Source organism: Dermacentor andersoni, chromosome 1, assembly GCF_023375885.2.
Source record: "Dermacentor andersoni chromosome 1, qqDerAnde1_hic_scaffold, whole genome shotgun sequence".
NCBI classification, from domain to species: domain Eukaryota; kingdom Metazoa; phylum Arthropoda; class Arachnida; order Ixodida; family Ixodidae; genus Dermacentor; species Dermacentor andersoni.
Window position 1 is genome coordinate 109,726,146 of NC_092814.1, and position 22,160 is coordinate 109,748,305.

Sequence of the window (22,160 nt, forward strand, 5' to 3'; positions counted from 1 at the left end):
AGATTTTTCCACCCCAAATAAAATTTATGAGAATCAAGTTACACCTTATTTCTCTTCGAATTCACCCTTTGTTAGAAAACTAATGAACACTGCCCACCTTTTGTGAGCAAATGGTCAAGATATATCATATATCATGTTAATATATGGCATATATGCCTGTTTTCTGCTGAACGCTCAAGCAAAAATGGCCACATAAAAAGATAACGTACTATATTCAGTGCCTGCCAGTGTTGAGTGAACGAAGGCTCGTTGCTTTTTTAGTAGCCACATTTACATGAACACAACAATGGCTCCCTGCATTTAACTTGTTGCAGATCACATACATGTAAACGGCAATAATGCACTAGGAAGCGAACTAATGCAGCGATGACATTGCTCTGCATTGCAAACGGTAGCAGTGACATCGAGAGGATGTTTGCCCAACTACGGCACATTCAAAGGAGGGTAGCTGATTCGTCTAGTTGGTATTCCATTCATTGTGTTGCAAGAGCGTATTATTAGGAACCAGTAAAACAGGAGACAAAAGGCCAGACAGGTATAGGATGGATGGAGAAATGCTCCTAATGCATACAATGTACGTCATCAAGGCCACACTTGTAAGATTCCGAAAAGCATCAGACCTTCTGCGAAGCATACCCGTACGCACTACTTTTTGTACTTTTTTCCTTTGTTAAAAAAATGCAGAGAACAATGTAACGAAGAGATCGCCAAACCCATCTCTATTTGTTGTTTTTGTTAATGTGGTTTCTTTCAAATGTATCTATAATGCCTAACAAAAAAAATTTATAGAGGTGAGTTCGTCACATGATTTGCGAGCAGTTCTCTTTGTCACTACATGTTTTTATGAGTGATTTCGCTTGTTTAATTAGAATGCTTGTGTCCAAAAGGGGACCACTTCCTGTGTTATTCGTTTGTAAAAGTTACTAGAAAGTCCCAAACTTTGCGCTGCCAGACAACAAAGCCCCAATTTCTTCCCATTTTTCCAGTCAGGCAGCAAAACCCCTGATATCTCAACAGGACCCTATGCAGGTGTGTGTGTGTGTGTGTGTAAAAAAAAAAATTAAATTATGGGGTTTTACGTGCCAAAACCACTTTCTGATTATGAGGCACGCCGTAGTGGAGGACTCCGGAAATTTCGACCACCTGGGGTTCTTTAACGTGCACCTAAATCTAAGTACACGGGTGTTTTCGCATTTCGCCCCCATCGAAATGCGGCCGCCGTGACCGGGATTCGATCCCGCGACCTCGTGCTCAGCAGCCTAACACCATAGCCACTGAGCAACCACGTGTGTGTGTGTGTGTGTGTGTGTGTGTGTGTGTGTGTGTGTGTGTGTGTGTGTGTGTGTGTGTGTGTGTGTGTGTGTGAGAGAGAGAGAGAGAGAGAGAGAGAGAGAGAGAGAGAGAGAGAGAGAGACACGTGTACCTATCTGTATCAGGCAACCACGTGTTGCCGCCTAACAAATGTAATCGCACAGCGTGGGACGCGCCTGCATGTATCCGAAGTTTCTGGAAAGTTATCGATGCTTCTATCCGCTGTCTGTTGTCGCCGAACCTTATGTTATCTGATTTCATCGCGTGACGCGAATGGTGTAGAACTTTGTGGAAGGCACGCGGGTCCGAACGATTAGTCTGGAACATTCGACGACTGCTCTATAAAAGCCGACGCGCTTGACCCGCTGATCAGATTTTCGACGATCGCCGAGCGTGTTCGCCACTATCGTTGTGCTATAAGTGTATAAGTGTGTATAAGTGTATATATATATTTACAGGAAGTTCCACGTAATTTGAGCCAAACAGATATGTAAATACCGTGCAGCTGGGCAGAACTAAGGTGATGTTTGCCGTCGCTTGGAAATAGTACTAAAATTTTTTTTTCATTCAACCTAATTAGATAATTAGTCTTAATTAACAGAGTTGTCAAATATTATAATTAGATAACAGGTGTCAAACAGAAAATTGTAGAGCAACATGAAACACTCCCGATACAGCTTTGTGTTGCTGAATACGTGCTACATAATAGTGTTTTTCCGCACGTGAAAGAAGCCCGTGAATATACACAAAGTGCCTCAAGCAGTCAGTTGCGTAGCAATTTTGAGTGTATTTGCAGGCTTTTTTCACGCTCAGAAAAACACTTATGTAGCATGTATCGAGCAACAGAAAGCTATATCGGGAGCTTTTTATGTTGCTCTACAATTTTCTCATTGACACTTGTCATCTAATTATATTTGAGAAGTTTCTAATTAAGACTATCTAATTAGGCAGAATGAAAAAATTATCTCCAAGTAGAGTATCTCTCCAAGAGTATCTCCACGCAATGGAAAAAAACATCACCTTGTTTCTGCCCAGCTACGTGGCATTTGCATATATTCATTTTTGGCGCAAGTTACGTGGTACACCCTGTATATAGGTTGCATAGCTGCGATAAAGACACCAGTTGTTAAGCCACCATGGTGTCTCTCTGTCTGCCTGTACTCATTCTGCTGTGCTGTCTTGCACTTTCTGCACGCTAGCTAACCAAATGCACTCACTGATGCAGAAATCATTAAGGAGAAATTGACAGCATAAAAAATAATGGAGAGGGAACATTTTTGTGCTCAATCATGTATGATGTATCATAACGCATCCCCAACAAGCCCAAGCTCCGACGCTTTCAAGGAATCATGCCGAGGCACAAGAAAAAAAAGTAAAACCATCTCACAATCAATGTCGACATTACTGTAACTAGCATTGAAGCATCGTAGCAACACACCATATTGCCAACGCCAAAATGTGTGTGCAGCCGGGCTCCTCTCTTGTGCTTCCCACTGCACACGCTGCAGCAACTAGAGGCTGCCACTGAGTCCACATGTGGCACGGGTTTGATTCCGCCTAGCACCAAAGAAATTTTAAAGGATCTTTTTTGTCATTGAAGAGTGGCACATACCCACTGACACGTACAAAGTGCTCCCGATTGGCATCAAAGAAGTTCACACTGAACAGTGTCAAATACTCAGTGCCACATACACAGTGACCCAAGTTGGCATCAAAGGTTCACAGGAGTGGCCCATACCCAATGGCACATGACCAGTGGTGCACACCCAGTACTACATATTCAGTGACCCAAGTTGGTCTAACGGTTGGTTTCAAACCCTGTTCCCTCAGCACAGCAGCCTGATGCACTACCCATTAGACCATGGACTATACAGCGACCCAAGTTGGTGGAAAAATTGTTAGAGACATGGACAGACAGACAGTCAGACCCAGGAAAGTGCATTAAGCACCTTAAAAATGCTAATCATATTAAAAGAATGCTAGGGGTTTCTGTGAAGTACCTTTGACTTGATGCACAGCCCTCCTGTGTCATACACGATGCCTTTGCCAACCCAGGCAATCGTGTCTTGAGAGCCCTCTGGTGTGTGGCTCAAGATGACAAGTGCAGGTGGATGCACTGCTGCCCGGCCGACAGAGTACAGACCTACAAAAAAAAAAAAAAAACTTAGAGGGACACTAAAGGCAACTATTAAAGTCAAGCTAAAGTGATAAGTGTTCGAGAAACTCCAATGCATCAATATTATTGTGAACAGAGCCTTGATAATCGAGAAATTGGGGTAAATGCAGGACATGATTAGAGACTCCACCAGGACATTCAAGCACTTGCCTGATGACGAAAGCACTCCTCAGTTAAATTATGTCACTAGTACTCAACCACTCCTTACAAAAAACATCCTTGTAATATAAGACGAAATAAAATACTACTTGTCCAGTTCTATTTCATTTTTAGAAAAAATAACTGATTGAAATTACTCTTGACAATGACACAAGCGGTCTAAAGGTTTTGTTTTCGCACAACTCCAAGGCGGCCCACGCTTTCACGTTTCAGTAGTCATCGCGTAGTGCTGCACTGGTTTTGCTGGCTTGCGAAACTCGCACAAACTGCAAGTAGCAGAGAATTGAACTTCCATGCAATGTCATGGGATTCCCAAATGGTCTACGCCAGTTGACCAAAAAGCAGATGCAGCGGCGAATCCGGTGCTTTGACTTGACTCGGTACCGCCGTCTGTCGGGCGCCGTTTGACTCACCGACGGCAGCAAAGGGTGTATGTAACGTCACCACTCCCCCAGTTGGGTGGCGGGAGATTTGAATCTCTCGAAAACAGTATTCGGACCCTTCAGATGCAATTTTCTCATAAACTAAGTCGTTTCTTGGCACGAAACAAGCATTGCGAGGTTTCTGGAATAGTATTTAAACAGTCTACGTCAACTTAGTATTTGTTTTTAGTGTCCCTTTAAGGGATGACCTTTCCGGAATTGGTCATTCCAGCATCAGAAAAATTTCTGCTTTCCCAGCAAAAGTTTATTAATACTAAAAACGAAAATTAAGAATAAAACAGTGCAGAAACTGCTTGAATTAATGTTTCACCATGCAGGTGTTCCTAGCCATGTGCACATGGAGGCATAAGTGGCTGTTTATTTGCATGCCTACAGTGTTATCAAGTTGTTCAGCCAAAGTGAAACACTTGATTGGACACACTTGAGAAGCAATTAGCAGGAAGTACCAGAGAAAAGGGTGTGAAATTATTCCAAAAGGAAGAAGCAATAGAATATACTTTGGATGAACATGTTGCTAACCATAGCAAAGTATGCTCGCATCTGGTTGAGAATAGTTGCTTTTTTTGTGTCACTATTCCTGAACAGCAGTGAAAGAGGGCAACATTCACATGGACAGACCATTCCATGACAGAGTTCATGTTTGCTTGTGTAACTTATAGTACCCCCAACATTAGACATGGGTGAAGAAAGAATACCTAAGTTCTTGTCACTCACACGTCACGCAGTCTCACATGGTATAGTTGGCAACAAGTCCACAGTGAATCTTTTTCTTCTTGTATAATTCCATTGAACACTTGTCAAATGATGCTATTTTCCTTTTCAAACTTGAAATTTCAAACAAAATTTGAAACTTGAAATGCTCGTCTTCTTTGATTCCTCAGCATAAAACAGGCATCTATGACTGAATACAATTGGCAAAAGTTGTCGAGAACACACTATAATACAAGTTTTAAGGACCACATGGGAAGCTGACTTGCATCGTAGCAATTTGCAGCATTGACATCGACTTGACAAAATTCTGCAGCTCCTCGTACGTTCCAAGGGGACTGCGGACATTACTGATCAGGATGCTCATGCACACCCAGCATGAAGGGAGAAGATGCTTCTTTGCTAGGCTGCTTGCCTGCTTGTTTCTGGTTGCTTGCCCTCCCACATACATCATCAGGAATAGAGATTAGAGTGTGTTTACATATGAATACAGACTGTACGAGCATGGCATCTGATTCGTTTTGTTTCCCTACATAGGACCCTAACAAAAGCTGTGTGCAGTTTTACTTGCTCATTTAATTTTCTGGCAACTTGTTACTGGAAGGTGTCTGGAGCATGGCTAAGATAGCTAGCATGGTCAATGCACGCTTTGTCATGTCCACCTTTGTTACTGCTTGAAGTACTGTCACCTTCCAAAGTCCAAACAGCAAAATGGTTACGGGTGTGCGAATACAGAAATTTTCTAATAGAAATACTTAGCTTTAAATATCAAATAATGACATGCAGAAGCATTTTATTAGCAAGTTTCTTTAACATACTGTAACATCACAATTGTGTTGCCAACAGCAAAAGATAGGCTAGTCAGACATTACAGTAAATGCTTAGTTATGTGACCCTAGTTTGGAAAATTGAGTAATTTGCCCTTCCTAGTCATGCCAACATGCACCATTAATATGCAGCATCAAATATCTACCAACTTGGATGCATTTGGCCCTGAGCTAGTTGACACTCGGTACATTTGTCATCAAACAATCAGCTCAGAGGTGCGAGTAGCACTGCAATGATAATGACAAACAAGTCAGGCAAAAACTTAGCTAGCACCCAACCAGAATGAAGCCGTCTCCTATTCACTATGACCACTGCTTAAAAGATGGCCAAGGGATCTTTTCTTTTCCCTGTGTTTTGCACCACATGCATTCAGGACTCTTGCAGCACAGCACATGCTGCAAGCCTCCTTTATTGTTTTCCTTGATTGTGAGCCATCCAACCGACTCATTGTCATCAGGATACTGCATTTGTACAAATATCACAACCACAAATTAACATGAGGTGTGAGGATGAGAGAGGGCATTTTTGATTGCATGAAAAAAATATATGTATTACGATTATAACCTTAGCTAAGGATCAGTAATGCAGCCATATCCCTATGTTTAGAACACCATCTTGGAACCTAGTGCAATGCACGTGGGCATCTTGGTAACACCCAAAGTGCATAGCTTATCACCGGCGGGATCTGTACAAGTCCCAGGTTCTGCCCGGGTGCATGTCCATGGTGATGCATCACCCATCGCTCAATTCTATATTATTATAAGAGGAACATGATGCATTACACTGAGAGGCCAGATGGGCACACTGTGTGCATCTGGCACGTTTGCATAGTTAGGCCACATTGATTTGCATCGCTGTAGTAGGTCAGCCCATTAGATTTATACTCCATAGAAAAGTTTTCTAATTGCAGTTGGACTCCTTTGAGCAAGAGCCTGATTCCCTTTTGTCGAGCTAAGTTGTGCCCTCGCTATTCACAGACTGGGACTCCCTGTCACCAAAGGTTGCTTTTCCAGTAAAATTTAGTCATCCAGTGGCTTAGTTTACCTTACGCACTAAGTTCTGCCATGGCAGGGACACAGTTGGCCATAAATCAGGTCCCCATTTGAGGGTTACACAAAAACAGATGCAATGAATCACATCTGTTTTCACACAGGAGCAGACGAGACTGTACATGTTTTGTGGCTGCGTGAAAATTAATTTCCAAGTTTATTCTAACCATCAAAAATTTTCTAGTCGAACAGCAAGATTTCAGCTTTCTGCAAAAACTGATGTTAACCCTTTCAGGATCAATGACGTAAATATACGGTGCCACGAACAAGTCCAAAACGGTCGATGCTGTATATTTACGGCACCATCTATATGTTTAAAAAGCACGCCAATTTCCTAACTTTTTCTTTCCTGGCATATGCTTCCACGGGAATACAGGGAATTTTTTTCTTGTGCCTCCCTCTGTCAGTTTTTGTTGCATGGTTTGTTTGCTCTGGTGCGTCCATATACTACCGCTCACGCACTCGCACGCGTGCAGGCTGGTGGCGTTTAGTTAGGGTTTTGCTCCGCTGGCGGTCTTGGCTTCTTGCACTCGTAAAATTGATGGCTATATCATTACTAATCACTCAAAGGGCGACCGCCTGTTACTTGCTCATTTATTGGTCACAGGGGTGCGCATACGATGGTTGCCACCACGCATGTGTTTCCCTATTTTTGTTTTTGGAGACTCGCGAAAACTAATTGCCTCTGGTTGGCGATAACATGAAGATTAGCGGAAGTTTGTCGCACGTTCTGCTTTTTTGACGGGCACAAAACCACACAGTTTTCTTGAGTGCACTCACTTACGCAGTTATATTACGCTATGGATGTAAATATTAGTCTAAGAGCAGGAACATTTGAGAGTTGCGAAATTTTCTCGTGTGCACATCTTCTAAGCCTAGAACTATGTGTATAACAATGCATCAAAGTTTTAAGTCTTATAAGTACATTTCCTTTTTTTATTGTTGTTATTCATGAATAAACAGTGCATGTATGCCAATGCAAAATATTTTTTTGTCACTTTATGGTCACCCTAGAAGAATCCCGGTAAATTTTTTTTTAAATAGGTCCCTCTGAAAAATTTAAATCTGCAATAAAAAAAATCGACCCTGGGTAATGGCATATGGCGAAAAAAATCGACTCTGAAAGGGTTAAATGTACCATGCTGAATTTTTTTTCTTAGGAGACTGATTTTGCTCATGCTGTTTTTTGCTAATGTGCAAGCTGATTCTATTGCTGAAATACTTTGCTTCAAATTATCGGTACATCAGACAACAACGACGGAGATCTACGTCGTCAAATATCTGACATAAGTGACTTTTCTTGAAAGAATACTAAAAGTTAAACTAAAAAAAATGCAGAAGTTAATTTACTTGCAAGTAAACTATATCTTGAAAATATATGCTATAATATTTATATATATTTAGCAGTAAAAACATTGAATATAATGAGATTCCTAGATAAAAAAATTTACTCGCCATCCCGGCCTTACGAAAGTGGATGTAAAGCGAAGCTGTTGAAAACCACCACCACAACTGTTGAGGGGTGTATGCAATGCTTTATTGCTTTAGGGTAATGGTAATAATAATAATTTAGAGCAATAGTAGTAATGGTAATTTTGACAGCCCACTGCCGCATATAGAAGTGCTGCAACAATGAAATCAGTTGCTTGGCTGGTTCTTTCATATACAAAAGGCTAGGGACATCACTGCCCCCGTCGCAAGCTGCCGTCACCGCGGCAGCTTGCCCAGCAGTAATCTTTACCAGGAAACATATGCGAGGAGCGCTACGTGCTTCGCATTATTACCAAGAACGCCTTATCAATTATGTGGTTCAGATGCATGTTTTGGGCTTGTTCTTTATTGAAATGTATGCTGTTCTGTATGTTGTATGCACGATTGCAAAGAATGTATGCACTGTTCACTTCACTTTGCTGAGTACTTGAAGCCTCTGCCTTACGGTAGTACGAGCTACTGCTCCTGACCTTGCACTGCCACCGCAATTGGCCCACATTTTTGCTAACAGACGTACACACGAAAAATTCCAACTAACTAGAAGCTAACAGCTTCGCTGTAAAAAAAAAAAAAGTGCTCAAGCCACGAAAAGCTGTGTTGGTGGCCAGAGTAAAATTCGCAGCAAGTAGGACCTGTATGTGACGTAAGGATTCTTTTCCACCTATTTCTTTTCTTATCCACCACTGACTATTAGACCATGCTGGTAATACCGTAGCCGAAGCGCTGCTCAGACCACTGATGTAGTGGTAAAAGAATTGCAACCTGATCGTTACACTATACAAGTCTAGATCTGTATGCTTTCCAGTGCATCCTACAATTGAGAGAAGTTAATGAAAACTATCTTTAAATGCCAGAAATCATTCAGTACATATCTAAAAAAGCATGGACCTTGTGAAGCTACCCAATGCTACATATGTCAGCAGAGTGGAAAATTCTCATAATTTTAAATGAGAGAACTTGCAGAAAGTCAGATGGTAATACAGTCAAATCCACTTATAACGATACCGGTTTTAACAATATATTGGTTATGACAATGAAAAGCTGCTTCACCGTCAACTTTTGTATGTTTTCTATGGGGAAATAACCCGCTTACTACAATGTCCCCATGCCACATTATCAGTTATAACGAAATCTGGCTGCTGGGTGTCCAAGCCAAAAGGTAATGGAATGCGAAATCCTTGAAAAGAAAAAAGAAAAAATGAAATGCGAGCCGCTGCACGATCGCCTGCCACCCCAATTGCCGCCACGCGCTTTCTCTCCATGAGAGATGCGTGCCAGCCTCGCGTGCATCTCTCCTGTCGCCCTTCCACGCCTCCGAACATGAATGGGCTGCGCCCATAGCTGTGCCGTGCCATGCTCCGAAACACTAATGCACCGCGTCAACTGCGTTGAGAACGCTGGTGGTGCTGCTCTCAGATTGCTCGATGGGCCCTCACAGTTGGGTGTTTATTCTATGGCCCTCATTCTGCACAATTCTGCTAACGGATGAAGTCACTCATGCTTGTCTTTGTTCGTTACATTGAAGTCATTCCTGGCCACGTTGTTTCTCAGTCTCACTTGGCTTGTCGCCGAAACGGAAGATGGTTGATCCGCCCACTGATCATTGGCAACGCATGATGTTGCCGGCGAAAAGAAAGCACACTGCAACAGATTTGGAGACTAAGTGCTTCTAACCGGTGAGGCGATCATCGCGAACGTGCTTGTATCGAATAGCAACAGCGACGGCAGCGCTGATGCAGTATGGCAGGCTGCCTCAACATTGTCCCCATCGGAAGTCTTATAGATGATTCAGTCACTCATGGACTTGTTTTCATGAGAGACTTTCCGCTTCCCTACGTGGAGCACCTGCATGCCTTGGAGAAGGTTGTTGGCAAGCTTAGCGTAAAGCAAGCAAGGCTGATGGACATGCGGTTTTCTCATGTAAGCCAGTGGGAAGTACGTGGCAAGGTGCTTGTGGTGATCACGTCCCAGTGCTTCTTCTGAATTTCTAAAGCAGAGATGCTGCCACGGCAACCTTCCCACATTTCTTAAAAGGCGCCTTTTGGGTCCACCAAGCGATGCCTTGGCGGAGCTCGTATGTCACTTGCAGCCCGTGACCCTTCTTTGTAGCTGTTATAGCAGTGCCATTCTTGAACGCCAACAGTCGCGGCTTGCTAACAACATGCGATCGGAACGTGCAGGAAGCAGAGTTACACAGTTAAATGAGTCAACACAATCAGAAGCCGGATGGAGGAAGGTGGTGGGGAGGAGAACTGGCCTCCCCTCCATTATAGTTTTTCTCTGAACAGCTACGCCATCCGCCATTTTGATATTTTTTTTTCATGCAACCCGGTTATAACAATGGAATTTTCGTGACACTTGAATGTTGTTATAAGAGGGCTCGACTGTACAGTCGAACCTCGCTAATTCGAACACACTTAATTCAAACTTTCTGTTTATTCGAACCAACTATGGTCCTATCAAAGTTATGTGTATTCCAATAGGTTAAAATGCCCGGTGTATCGAACGTGCAAGCATTTCTAACGATTAATTCGAAAATACTGCGCTCCAACAATGCTCTCAGCAGTCCGCCAAATCACGCAGCAGTGCCTCCGACCAGCAGTGCTCTGACCCCGCTATAGAGGAAAAGCTTAGGAGAGACCCCTCAATGCCACGCACGAACAAAAAGAACATGTGGTGGAAATTTCACCCTCTCTCAAATGGCAAGGTAGCTGTTTCTGCATCACACTGTAATGCCCCAGCCACACTAGCAGTAAAACGCGTGCCGCGGGAGGGATTGGTCTCAGGCAGATTTCTCATGGCTCGCCGCAGTGGAAAGCAAGCCGCCAGCGGAGGAGACCAATTAGAGTGGCCCCTACAGTGACATTCGTGCAAGAAACTGGTGTCATGAGGACGTGCCGAAAGGCTCTATTCGTACTTGCGTCTGGTTCAGATGGACTGCTTGTTCCGCACTGTCATCTGCTCACGTCTGCTCTCACTCACGCTTGTTTTTAAGCATGAAATGCTTTTAGCTCCCATTGTCAGCAACCTTCAAGTGACCTTGAGCCAAAAGCCAGAGCCATTATCCGGGCGCTCAAATGAGAACATCAGGGCTAGTTGCGAGAACAAAAGGAGATCACCTGGGCAACCAGTCAAAACTTAAGAAAATGTGGTCTCTGGCCCCCAACCCTATGGACAGGACTGCATTACACACACTAGTTACTGCCCAAACAAGTTACAAGAAATATTGCTGCAGAGTTTTTCCTAATGTTTGTTCACAATATCACTGAAGCTTTAACTTCTAGTATGTAGTATGTTATTTGTTATTTCCAATAGCGACTGCCATATATCCAAAGACTGCCATCTTTTGGTGCCGAGACAGGGTTGCCTGTGCTCTTTTGAACACCAGCGGTCCGCGAGATTCGCGGCGCGGGTTTCGCGTCGCCTAGAGAGATCGGCGCCATGCTGCGTGGCACCTCCTTCAGGCATTTTGCTTCTTCTAGCTTGGAAATCCGCTCTGTCTCCCTGGTGTCTTTCGCTGCCTGTCATGCCACCTTCAGCCGGTTTTCTTTTTCTAGTTGGGCAGCATCCATATGGACCAGTGCACAGTATGGCGTGGTGTAGTGTGGTGTGGTGGGGTGTGCAGTTGCTAACATACACTACACAAATTTCAAGATTGTGGCTAGTATCATCTCCAACCAATCTGCTTTGCCAGTTTCCATTTCATGCTTGCATCTACTCTCGAGTACAGGAGAGCCAGCAATTTTTTACAATGGCGAGTCTAAACCGAGATCGTCCCAATGGAAAGGTTGTTGGAGACAGTGCACCATATCAGATTCTGAATGACAAGTCAGACCCTGAATGCAAGGATGCGAAGGAGACAGTCAGTAGCTCATTCTCCTTGTCTTTTGAACATGGCACCACCATGACAGAAGGGAGGACACCAACATTATTATGATCAGTGACGAATTAGTCACCTTGATAAGACATGACTCACGTTAAGAATGCAGGACGAAGAATAAATGCAGCACCTATCTCTCAGCAGACGAAGGAAAAACATTGTGAGCATGCAGAGGGAAGCATCGGCGGAGGCTCAGTTTGGCCTCGGCAACTTCACTGCTTCGGTGGCAGTCTTAAGTGGCAGAGGTAATCAGCACCATTTATCAAGCTGGTGGGAAAGCAAATCCACTACCCTCCCGCCCTTCCTCGGAACTACGCTCCCCTCAGCCTCCCTCTCACCTCCCTCACCTTCAATGGTCTCTATGCACGCATGCCTCCGTACCGACCCAGTGCCACCTTAACCCACTCCCTGAAGTTACGTTTTCTGCCGTTATTGGGAAGCGAGCATTGGCCGGCATAGGCAGTTTCATGGTCCTCGCGCAAGTGTGCTTGAGTTCCACAATGTTTCACGACTCGCACTCTTCGTGCATCATGCTATGGTGCACGAATACTTCAAGAACAAGTTCTTTTAATTTATTTGGGCCCCTTCGAGTTCGAATTATCAAGACTCGACAGCACTAACTACTTTGGATGTTAAGGTGGGCTTTCATTTCAGTTCTGCAAGATATCTTGGCTGCAGAGTGGAATGGTTTTCCTAACCCAAATATTGTCATAGGAAACCTATACAAGGACCCTTCTTCATGCCACAAATGTTACCCAGCCTTCTTCAGGTCATACTCGTACACAAATATCTGTGTTCCTTTGTGTGCACTATGATATTGCTGAAAACAGTACAGAACAGCCCCACATAGTTTTTAAGTAGACACTGCTGCAATTCTAATTTCAGCACACTCTGCCTAAGATGACAGAATGTACCGTCGCATCCTATATCATCGATCCTATTTGAGCATCAAGGATACGAGACACTACAGGCAATACCATTTGAGGTGGGTGCCAAAGCACTTTCATTTACATTCCGCAATTCCATCCACTATTGCGCGAGGGCATTGTCATGATCCCTTTTTCTTGCAAGTCGCTTTCCGTGAAATGAGTAACTGAGCTGCTACAGCGTCTTAATGTATCAAGCAGCATTTATTTTCTGGTAACCTAACCTTTCAATTATCTCCTTAACTTCACTGAACTCTATCTTCAAGCATTCTTCTATTTCATTTATTATTACTCGTTTTCTTTGATGAGTGCCTCAAGAGTCTCAATGTTGGCTTCAATTGTCGCTTTTCAGGGATGACCACTCCTAGACTGATCTTCAATGCTCATCTGATCATCTTTAAAATGCCTGACCCATACTCGAACACTGCTCGAGCTCATTCATGTGTCACCACACACGAGCTGAAGTTTCTTATGAATTTCTATAGCTTAAATTAGTTCTTTCACCAGAAATTATATTGCCACACGTTGATGAAACAAGACAATGTGTGCTGCCAATTTGTTTTATGTCCTTGTGGCGAGATCATGTAACTTGTTATTGCCAAATGGCAATCCATTGTTGCAATGAAGATAGTGCCGCATACCACCAAACACCCATTCTTGTGTGTTTTTAGACTTGCATACATTCAATAGTTGCATCACTCAGCACAGCTCTCATATATATAGTACAGCCCTCATAGAAATTGTTTGAAAGCATATCAAGTTCTATATTTTGCCAAATTTTGCCCAGATTCGAGAGAAGTCACTGAAATCTTCCATTCTGATAGAACATTTTTGTCATTATAGTTTTAACGAACTACATTTGAACAATGATAGTAACTCGCGTATTTACGAAAAACAGCATTAGCACAAATCAGTCGCTGAACATATGACTGAAAGAAAATATTGTGCTGTACCACCGAGACAACTTCATGGAAAACAAAGGCCTCCCCATTTGGCAAGTTAAATTTTAATGCCTAAAATACCGTATTCATTCAAATCTAGGCCAATAGTTTTTTGTCAAATAATTGTATACCAAACTCTAGGGTTGGCTTAGATTTGAGGATGTTAAAAAAAATGCGCCAATTTGTATTTGCAAATAATACAGTGCATAGCTAGCGCCATCTCGATAAGTCAGTAATGCGGCTGCCATTAGCAGCACCACTAGCCAACTGAAGTGCATGAGCGACGTCGCTATTTGGACCTGTGTCGTATCGGCGTGCAGCGTAGCCCATAGCACGGCCTTATCCTGATGGTACCAAACAAGCAATGCCGCTTTCGAACAAGAAGTTGTGCTAGCCATGGAGGCATCATCAAACGTTCAAGATGGGCAGGACTTCAGCATTGATGAGAAAAACATCCGTCATTGGAGGGGGCAATGGGAGATGCTTTTTGCGTGTAATGCAACAAGGAGATGATGGCGATAAAGAAGATAAGCGCGCGATAACAGAGAGGAGCTGTTCACCAAGATCGCGCTGCGTTTCGATGTGTGCGAGCAGTGTCGCACTGTCTGCGCATGCATGGGCGTGCGTCCACAAGCGTGCACATGGTCTGGGATATAGTGACGAGGCTAGCAGCAACGATAACGTAGAGCGAGCTCAGCATGTTCATATTAAATAAATGCTGTTTTCATTTTGTCAACACTGTCCTCACTTTTTTGTTCGGCCTACATTTGAGGTAAGTTTTTTAAATTTTTTCTGGCTTCGAACATCTGGGGGTCAGCTTAGAATCAGGGCCGGCCAAGATTCGAGTAAACTGGAAAATCCACTTTCACGCAGCCACCAACATGTAGAAATTTTTTTACTCAAACTTCTGGCGGTATCATCTACAGTCGAATCCCAGAACAACGAAGTCTACTTCAACGAAATTTTCGCCACAATGAAGATTTTTTCATTCCCCATCAATGTCTCATAGAACATAATGCATTGAAATTCCCTCCAAAATGAACTACTTTGCAGACCCATTTTCATGTCAACAAAGTTTTTATGGAGCAGACATGACCAAAATTATTTAAACTGTAGCTTATCGAAATCCCTAAAACATTTTTCATGCCTTGACAAAGCATCGACCTTGATAGCATTAAAAAAAAACACACAAACTGGAGCTGCTCAGGCCATGACGCAACGTTAACAAAACAGAAAGCTGCTATGCCGCGTTGGTAACAGCAATGCAACATGCTCTTGTGAAAGAGCATCCGAGGAAATGTTTGGGTCATATTGGTTAGGAAAATGGTGCATGTACAAATAACATACATGCAATAATCTTTTTACATTATTTCTAATTATTTATTTTCTTCAAAGTTTCATGAAAATGGCTCAGGTGTACAACACCAATTACTATACGAAGTAGCAGTTGCAAGGTCAAATCACAGTAGGGTGTGACGAGGTATTCAGGCAATGCACGCTTGACAACAAACGATTGCATGCCATTTGGTCATTGTCTCTCAAAGCTGTTGGATCGTCAGCTGAAGCACATCGCAGCTCGTAAAGAAATGCAAGTTTTTTTCACTCGAAGGCTCAAGTTATCGCCCAGGCTGAAGCTGAAAAGAAAAGAATCAGTCATCACGGAAGAACTTGGAATTCCAGCGAGCTCTCTTTCGACAATATTGAAGAGCAAGGATGCTATAGCCAAAGCGCTAGCTTCAGGGACGTCAGTGAAGCACAAGAAAGTGACTCAGCTGGCGCATGAGGCCTTGGACAAGGCAGTTTACACCTGGTTCGTGGAGATGCAGGCGAAGAAAATCGCCCTTAGCGGCGATATTCTGCGGCAAAATGCGCTGGATTATGCCTGCATGCTAGGAATAGATTACTTTAAGGCCAGCATAGGTTGGCTGAATATATTCAAGTCACGCCACAGCATCACTGGCAAAGTTTTGTGCAGTGAAGCTGCTTCGGCGGATAGTGACGGCGCCACTTTGTGGATGTCAGCCAGCCTCGCAAGCATCCTGAAAGACTACACACCATCGGATATTTATAATGCCAATGAGACCGGGCTCTTCTACGAGATGCTGCCCACCAGGACCCTGGATTTTAAGAAGCTGCGCTGCCACGGAAGCAAGCACAGCAAGAAGAGAATAACCGTGCTCCTGTGCTCTAATATGGATGGTTCTGACAAGCGGCCACTTTTGGTCATCAGAAAAAGTGCCAAACCACACTGCTTCAAAGGAAATTGGAGCCTTTCCGTGAAGTATGTGGCTAACACTCGGGCGGGTATGACCCGGGCTATTTTCAGAGCATGGGCGGAAGCCTTCAACCGGGACATGGGCAGGTAAGGCTGAAAGGTTTGTCTACATTTAGACAATGTTCCACCCACATTATAGAGTATGCCAAGCTGGAAAACATGCAGTTAAGGTTTTTCCCCACCGAACTGCACCTCTATCATTCAACCTCTCGACCAAGGGGTCATCCAGAACATCAAGCGGGCCTACTGCGAGTGCCTTATTCGAAGGCTGCTTCTGAACACGCAGTTGGGCCGCAAAACAAAAGTGGACCTCTTTATTCCGCCGTGCTGGGTTCACTGCGCAGGCTGCCAAGACTTCGGACTCTGAGAACGAAGGTAGTGATGGAGACGGGTCACCGTCTGATGAAGTTGCAGCTGCGTGGGCAGCCCTGCAGGAAAGTGGAGATGTGCCCGCCGATGTACATCCGAACGAATACATCCAAGCCAACTCGTGCGTGGTGGTGCACGAAGAATTGACAGACCGAGAATTCCTGAAGAGTGTCTGGGAAGACTGTTTCAGCAGATGAAGATGAAACAGCCGCGCAACGTGAGCCCAGACCACCGACTACATCGCAGGTCATAAAAAATTATAGATTTTACGTGCCAAAACCACTTTCTGATTATGAGGCACGCCGTAGTGGAGGACTCCGGAAATTTCGACCACCTGGGGTTTTTTAACGTGCACCTAAATCTAAGTACCCACGGGTGTTTTGGCATTTCGCCCCCGTCGAAATGCGGCCGCCATGGCTGGGATTCGATCCCGCGACCTCGTGCTCAGCAGCCCAACACCATAGCCACTGAGCAACCACGGCGGGTTCATCGCAGGTCATGGACGCATTCGGTACAATCAGGCATTGTATCGGGTCCTAAGGCGACTATGAGGCAATGGCTCTGCTGGCGGCATGCGAGAGTCGAGTTGTGCTATCGCTTGGCAAGAAGTGCAAACAAGCTAAGCAGACCAATTTTTTTAATTAAAGCTTGCTTTTTGGGTCAGCGAGTCATGTGTCGCCTACATATTTGATAATTTCACGACAACTAATTTCCGCGAGAACAAAATTTTTCGCGCACCCCATCAATTTCGTTGTAGCGGGATTCAAGTGTAGCGTGATATGACCCATATAGTCTAAGCGGCAGGATTTCAATGTTCCTTAAATATATGGTAATATGCAGGCTTAAATGACAATATATTAAATGGAGCACTACAAGAATGGAAAATAACTGGAAAGCAGGAAGCCACTATATGTACTTTACATTAAAACTAATGCAGATAAATTTCAACATTTTCTTCAAGCTAAATTCTAACATTTAACTAACAGAATACATGGTCATACCTACACTTCAAAATTCAAATGGCCTTTCTAATGTGTACATTTATTCAAGTGCTGTAAAAGAAATAGCATAATTTAAACAATCAAAACACACACCTCCAAAACCTTTGGTATTAAGTTCCTCTCCCTTGATTATAGTGGGCTTGAGTCCTAGAGCACTTCCAACAATTTCCACCTCCTGGAAGTAAGAAAACAAAAGGGGAACGATGCAAAAAGAAAGTCACTCAGAAGACTTCACAGCAACCCAGCCGAAGGTACCTAATGTTCTCATCTATCATAGTGGACAATGCAATTCAAATAGGTCTCAATCTTGGTAAAGGCAAGTCCCCTTACTGAAATGCTGGTAGCGCGCTGAGCTTTATCAACTTCTGTTCAAACCAGTACATCCCAGTTCTATGTGGCTTATGTGACAAGCGTGACTGAAAAAATTGAATTAAAAGTAAAGGGTCAACAAGTTAAGAGCTGTAAAACAAAGTAGCACATTCAATTTAAATCTTGAAGGCACCCAGAGTTTAAAGGGCCCATCATCAGATTTGGGCATTGCGAACAGACTAGAACACTGCATGAATAATGAAGTGGCAATCTTGTCACAAAATATGTATGCTGCAAAAACAGCTGAAAGTTTGAACGAAAGCCCACATGCTTTTCTTAAAGGAGCCGATCTTTATACCAGAAGAGACAACTTCAGAGGTTGCCATCTCTGCTTAACGTCTGTACTGCCTGTAATACACAAATAGCGAGCAGCAACATGAACCCCCCGTGAGACAGTGAACACAAAACAGTCTCCAGAAATGCATGTAAAGCAAAAGAAGGGGAATGAAAAAAAAAAAAAAAACGGACGAATGGCATTTTGACGTTACCATTGCATGTATCCTGGGCTTCAATATTAAAGAAGGCAAAAAAAGGAATGTCACGTGTGGGCAGGTCAAGATAATGTGAGGCAGCCTCTGCTGCAGGGAGCATAGCTTGAAGCCTTTTACTTGCTTCTATCTTCGTTGTTGCCAAACCCTTTTTAAAGGATCTTGCCTTAGAATACTCACTGGACAGTGGTTTACAGCTTCCAGGGACCACCACAACCAACATTTTAAATGGAGCCTGGCGAGGGGCCCTTTAACTTTTCACATCCTAAGTTCTTCCATAAAAACATTTTTCAATATCTGCCAATTAATTAAAGGAAAATGAGACATCCACCCATTCGTAGCAACTGCTACAAAGGAAACCCGTACAGGTTCCTAGAACGAAAAGCTTTGCAGTTGAAGAAAAATTCATCCTGGTCCAGGACTAGAACCTGGGACCGCTACCTTTCTGGGGCAGCCACTCTACCATCTGAGCAAACCAGGCGGCTAGCAGATGGCAGGGCTAAGGCGAACTGTTATGTCAAATTCTTGCCTTTACTTCGAGTTGTTGATAAGTTCGACTTCACCCTGCCATCTGCTAGCCATCTGGTTAGCTCAGATGGTAGAGCGGCTGCCACGGAAAGGCAGTGGTCCCGGGTTCAAGTCCAGCACCAGGACGAATCTTTGTTCAATTGCGAGGCTTTTCTTTCGAGGAACCCATATGGGTTTCCTTTGTAGCAACTGCTATGATTTGGTGGATGTCTCATTTTCCCTTTATTAATTACTTCTCTCCACCTTGCAGCTTTCCGCGGAACTATTACATCAAAATTTGACGAAAATTTTTTTTTCTAGTAAGTTCTTGCCATTACATCCGGCTCGAGAAAGTACTACATTACATGTGCACTTTACCTCTTATAGTCACCCGACATACTCAATCAAAATGGAAATGGACTCTTCTTAAGACACGTGTAAGGCTTAAACATAATTATCTGAACAGATGATAGCAAAAGTAATCGAAAGCATACAAAAATATGATCACATGCCAAAACTCAAATGCATGGCAAGGACTGAGTTGACAAGCGCAGCTCATTTCCAGCAAGCTAAGCAGAAGCAGCTGGAGCCTGGATGAGTACGGCTTGTCTTTGTGACATAGGTACAAAAAGCCAGAACAAGTACTGCTCAGTCTGGTAGTCGAGTTCAGCACAAATTCAATAATGTACATGTAAGGACACGTAGCCGCAAGCATGGATGTCAAGCATGTTAGAGGCTTGTCTGGACTGACAGGGCAATGACCTAACTAGAGAACATGCTAACAGTGACATCAGAATGACACTGAAAACAGCCAGCATAAACAGAAACCTAACGAAGCTGAAAGAGACTGTCACAAGGACCTGCCATTTCAGAACAAGATGCTCATGCTAGCAGCAGTAATTGCATATAATTCTATTCATGGAGAGGTGCTGATCGATGCATATGCTAAAGTAAATAGGCCAAAGTCATCCAAAAAGCTACTTATAAGCTTCATGTTTTGAATGCTTTATACCTCTTTATGAAAAGCCTGGACAAGCAAACAATTCAGCAAACACATGCAGGAGATAAAAACAAGAGTCAAAGACTGCAATGAAATCCACTGACTTGGTGACCCAATAACCATGATCCACATGGCTATGTGCACAAAAGCCCAGACCTGGGTGCGGCACAAAAATTGCAACGTATGTCGTGCTCTTGCTGAAGTGCTTGGGGTGGTGCTGTATGACGAACACACGATGCCTACAACCACAGGCCCACATTAACTTATTCCCCATTTGCCACTGTCGTCCTCTCGGCTATCTTAATGGATGCATACAGCAGTTCTTTCAGGCAGCCCTTGTGAGCAGTTTCATTTTGCAAAGGGAAACAAGCTGACTTTACGGGACCCCTTGAAAAGGCATTGGTTCAGAGTTTGAATTCCTGGCTAGGGCAAATTTTTCCTCAACTACGAAGCTTTCTTTCCAAGAAACTTGCATGGGTTTTCTTTGTAGCTTCATGCTACATTTGGGTGGGTGACAATTTTTCCTTTCAAGCTGACCTTTGTGACTACAGCTAAATATATTAGCTTGTCCATCCATGCAACAGCCAAACAAACTCTTACAAAATATTTTATTGGAATAAAATGTGCAGTAATCATACAAGTTAATGAAGTATCACTTCGCTGTCTCTACAAAAATGTGGATCATCACTAGGATTGCCACCTGGCCAGTTTTTCCCACATGGTGCCAGCTGCCAGTTCAACCATCCCACCGCCACGTCATTTGTCGGTTTTCCTGGATCTTGCTAAATCGGCATATAATGTGCATCACAAGAACTCTGTCGGACAATCGTACATAATGAAACTGAATTGAAGCAAGTATATTCATTCCTAGTACCTGAAACCATTCACTGTTGTGAAACTGTAGAGCCATCCAAAGATGCAAGACCAAGCTGTCTACAGTTTGCCTTTTGAGCTTTCCCTTAAAAGTCCAAGCACACTTTCTGGTTCTCTCCAATGTGCCTTGTTTGCAGCCACTCGCTAGCTGGTAGCACTTGTCAGATGGCACGACCAGTTTCAGCCACATGAGCGAAATCAATGCAGCGTTCATTCTCCTGCCTCCACACATGTGGGTTACAGAAACCATGCTCAGTTGGTTGTTTCCTTTATCCACTAGCCTCTCTTAAAAAATTTGACATGCACCGAATTTCATATAAGGTTTGCACAAATTTCAATCATGCAAAGTTCATGCATACTGCAACTGTTTTGTACTAGTTTTGTAGTTTTGCACACAGTACTTATAGCAAAAGCTTACCACAATGGTCATACCTTGATAAAGGCCTCTGTGTTCATGTCATGGCAAGGAGTGTCAACAATCTTCGCTGTCAACTGAATGCCTTCTGCAGCTGCAGTGAGACAGCGCAATTCAGGTTCACCCAAGTGGCGACCTCCGCCTGCTCCATCCACAAGCAGGAACTCCACTGTAACACTGTGAGACCCTGGAGTACCACTGGACTTTCGGGTGTACACTGGAAATGCTCTGGCAACAGCACAAGCACTAGCAAACACATCTTGCCACTCACATACTACCTGCAAGTAAAAGATTGAGATGAAAATTTTCAGAGCAGTGAAATTAACAAACGTTAAGGACATTCAATAAGGCTGCCCTCCATACTAGTCTATCTTTTATGCTCCCCCCCACTCCCACCCTTCCCCCATCTCCCTTGTGCAGAATAGCAAACTGGGTACTCCCATCGGGCAAACCTCCCTGTTTCTTCATTTTCCTCTCTCTCTTGACAACACACCTAATAGAGCATCTGGCCACTCTCTGAGAATCTAGGTAGTTACTAAACAGTGCTTATATGTATTCTTCGACGTAAAGTTCATCGTTAAAAAAAAATTAAATTATGGGGTTTCAAGTGCCAAAACTACTTTCCGATTATGAGGCACGCCATAGTGGAGGGCTCCGGAAATTTTGACCACCTGGGGTTCTTTAACGTGCACCTATATCTAAGTACACAGGTGTTTTCACATTTCGCCCCCACCGAAATGCGGCCGCTGTGACCGGGATTCGATCCTGCGACCTCGTGCTCCTCAGCCCAACACCATAGCCACTGAGAAACCACGGCGGGTAAAGTTCATCGTGCACACAGACTGCGTGAGGTATTCCAAGGACATAGCCTTGGATCAGAATTGAGGCTTTGTATCGTCTTAGGATTTCTGCTAAGCAGACAGAACTTCACTAGTCCTTGGCTTCAAATTT

The 22,160-nt window shown here is 43.6% G+C and overlaps 1 protein-coding gene across 2 annotated transcripts in view; it reads right to left on the bottom strand.

Annotated features, from left to right (window-relative positions):
* Positions 1–22,160, bottom strand: part of grsm (probable aminopeptidase NPEPL1 granny smith protein) — a 57,656-nt gene that overhangs the window by 21,831 nt on the left and 13,665 nt on the right. For both annotated transcript variants that reach the window (XM_050193511.3, XM_050193510.3), the window contains exons 4-6: positions 21,227–21,487; positions 17,651–17,732; positions 3,312–3,454 (exon numbers count right to left, since the gene is read on the bottom strand). In XM_050193511.3, the coding sequence (XP_050049468.1) occupies positions 3,312–3,454; positions 17,651–17,732; positions 21,227–21,487 (486 nt within the window). The remainder of the gene's footprint in view (positions 1–3,311; positions 3,455–17,650; positions 17,733–21,226; positions 21,488–22,160) is intronic.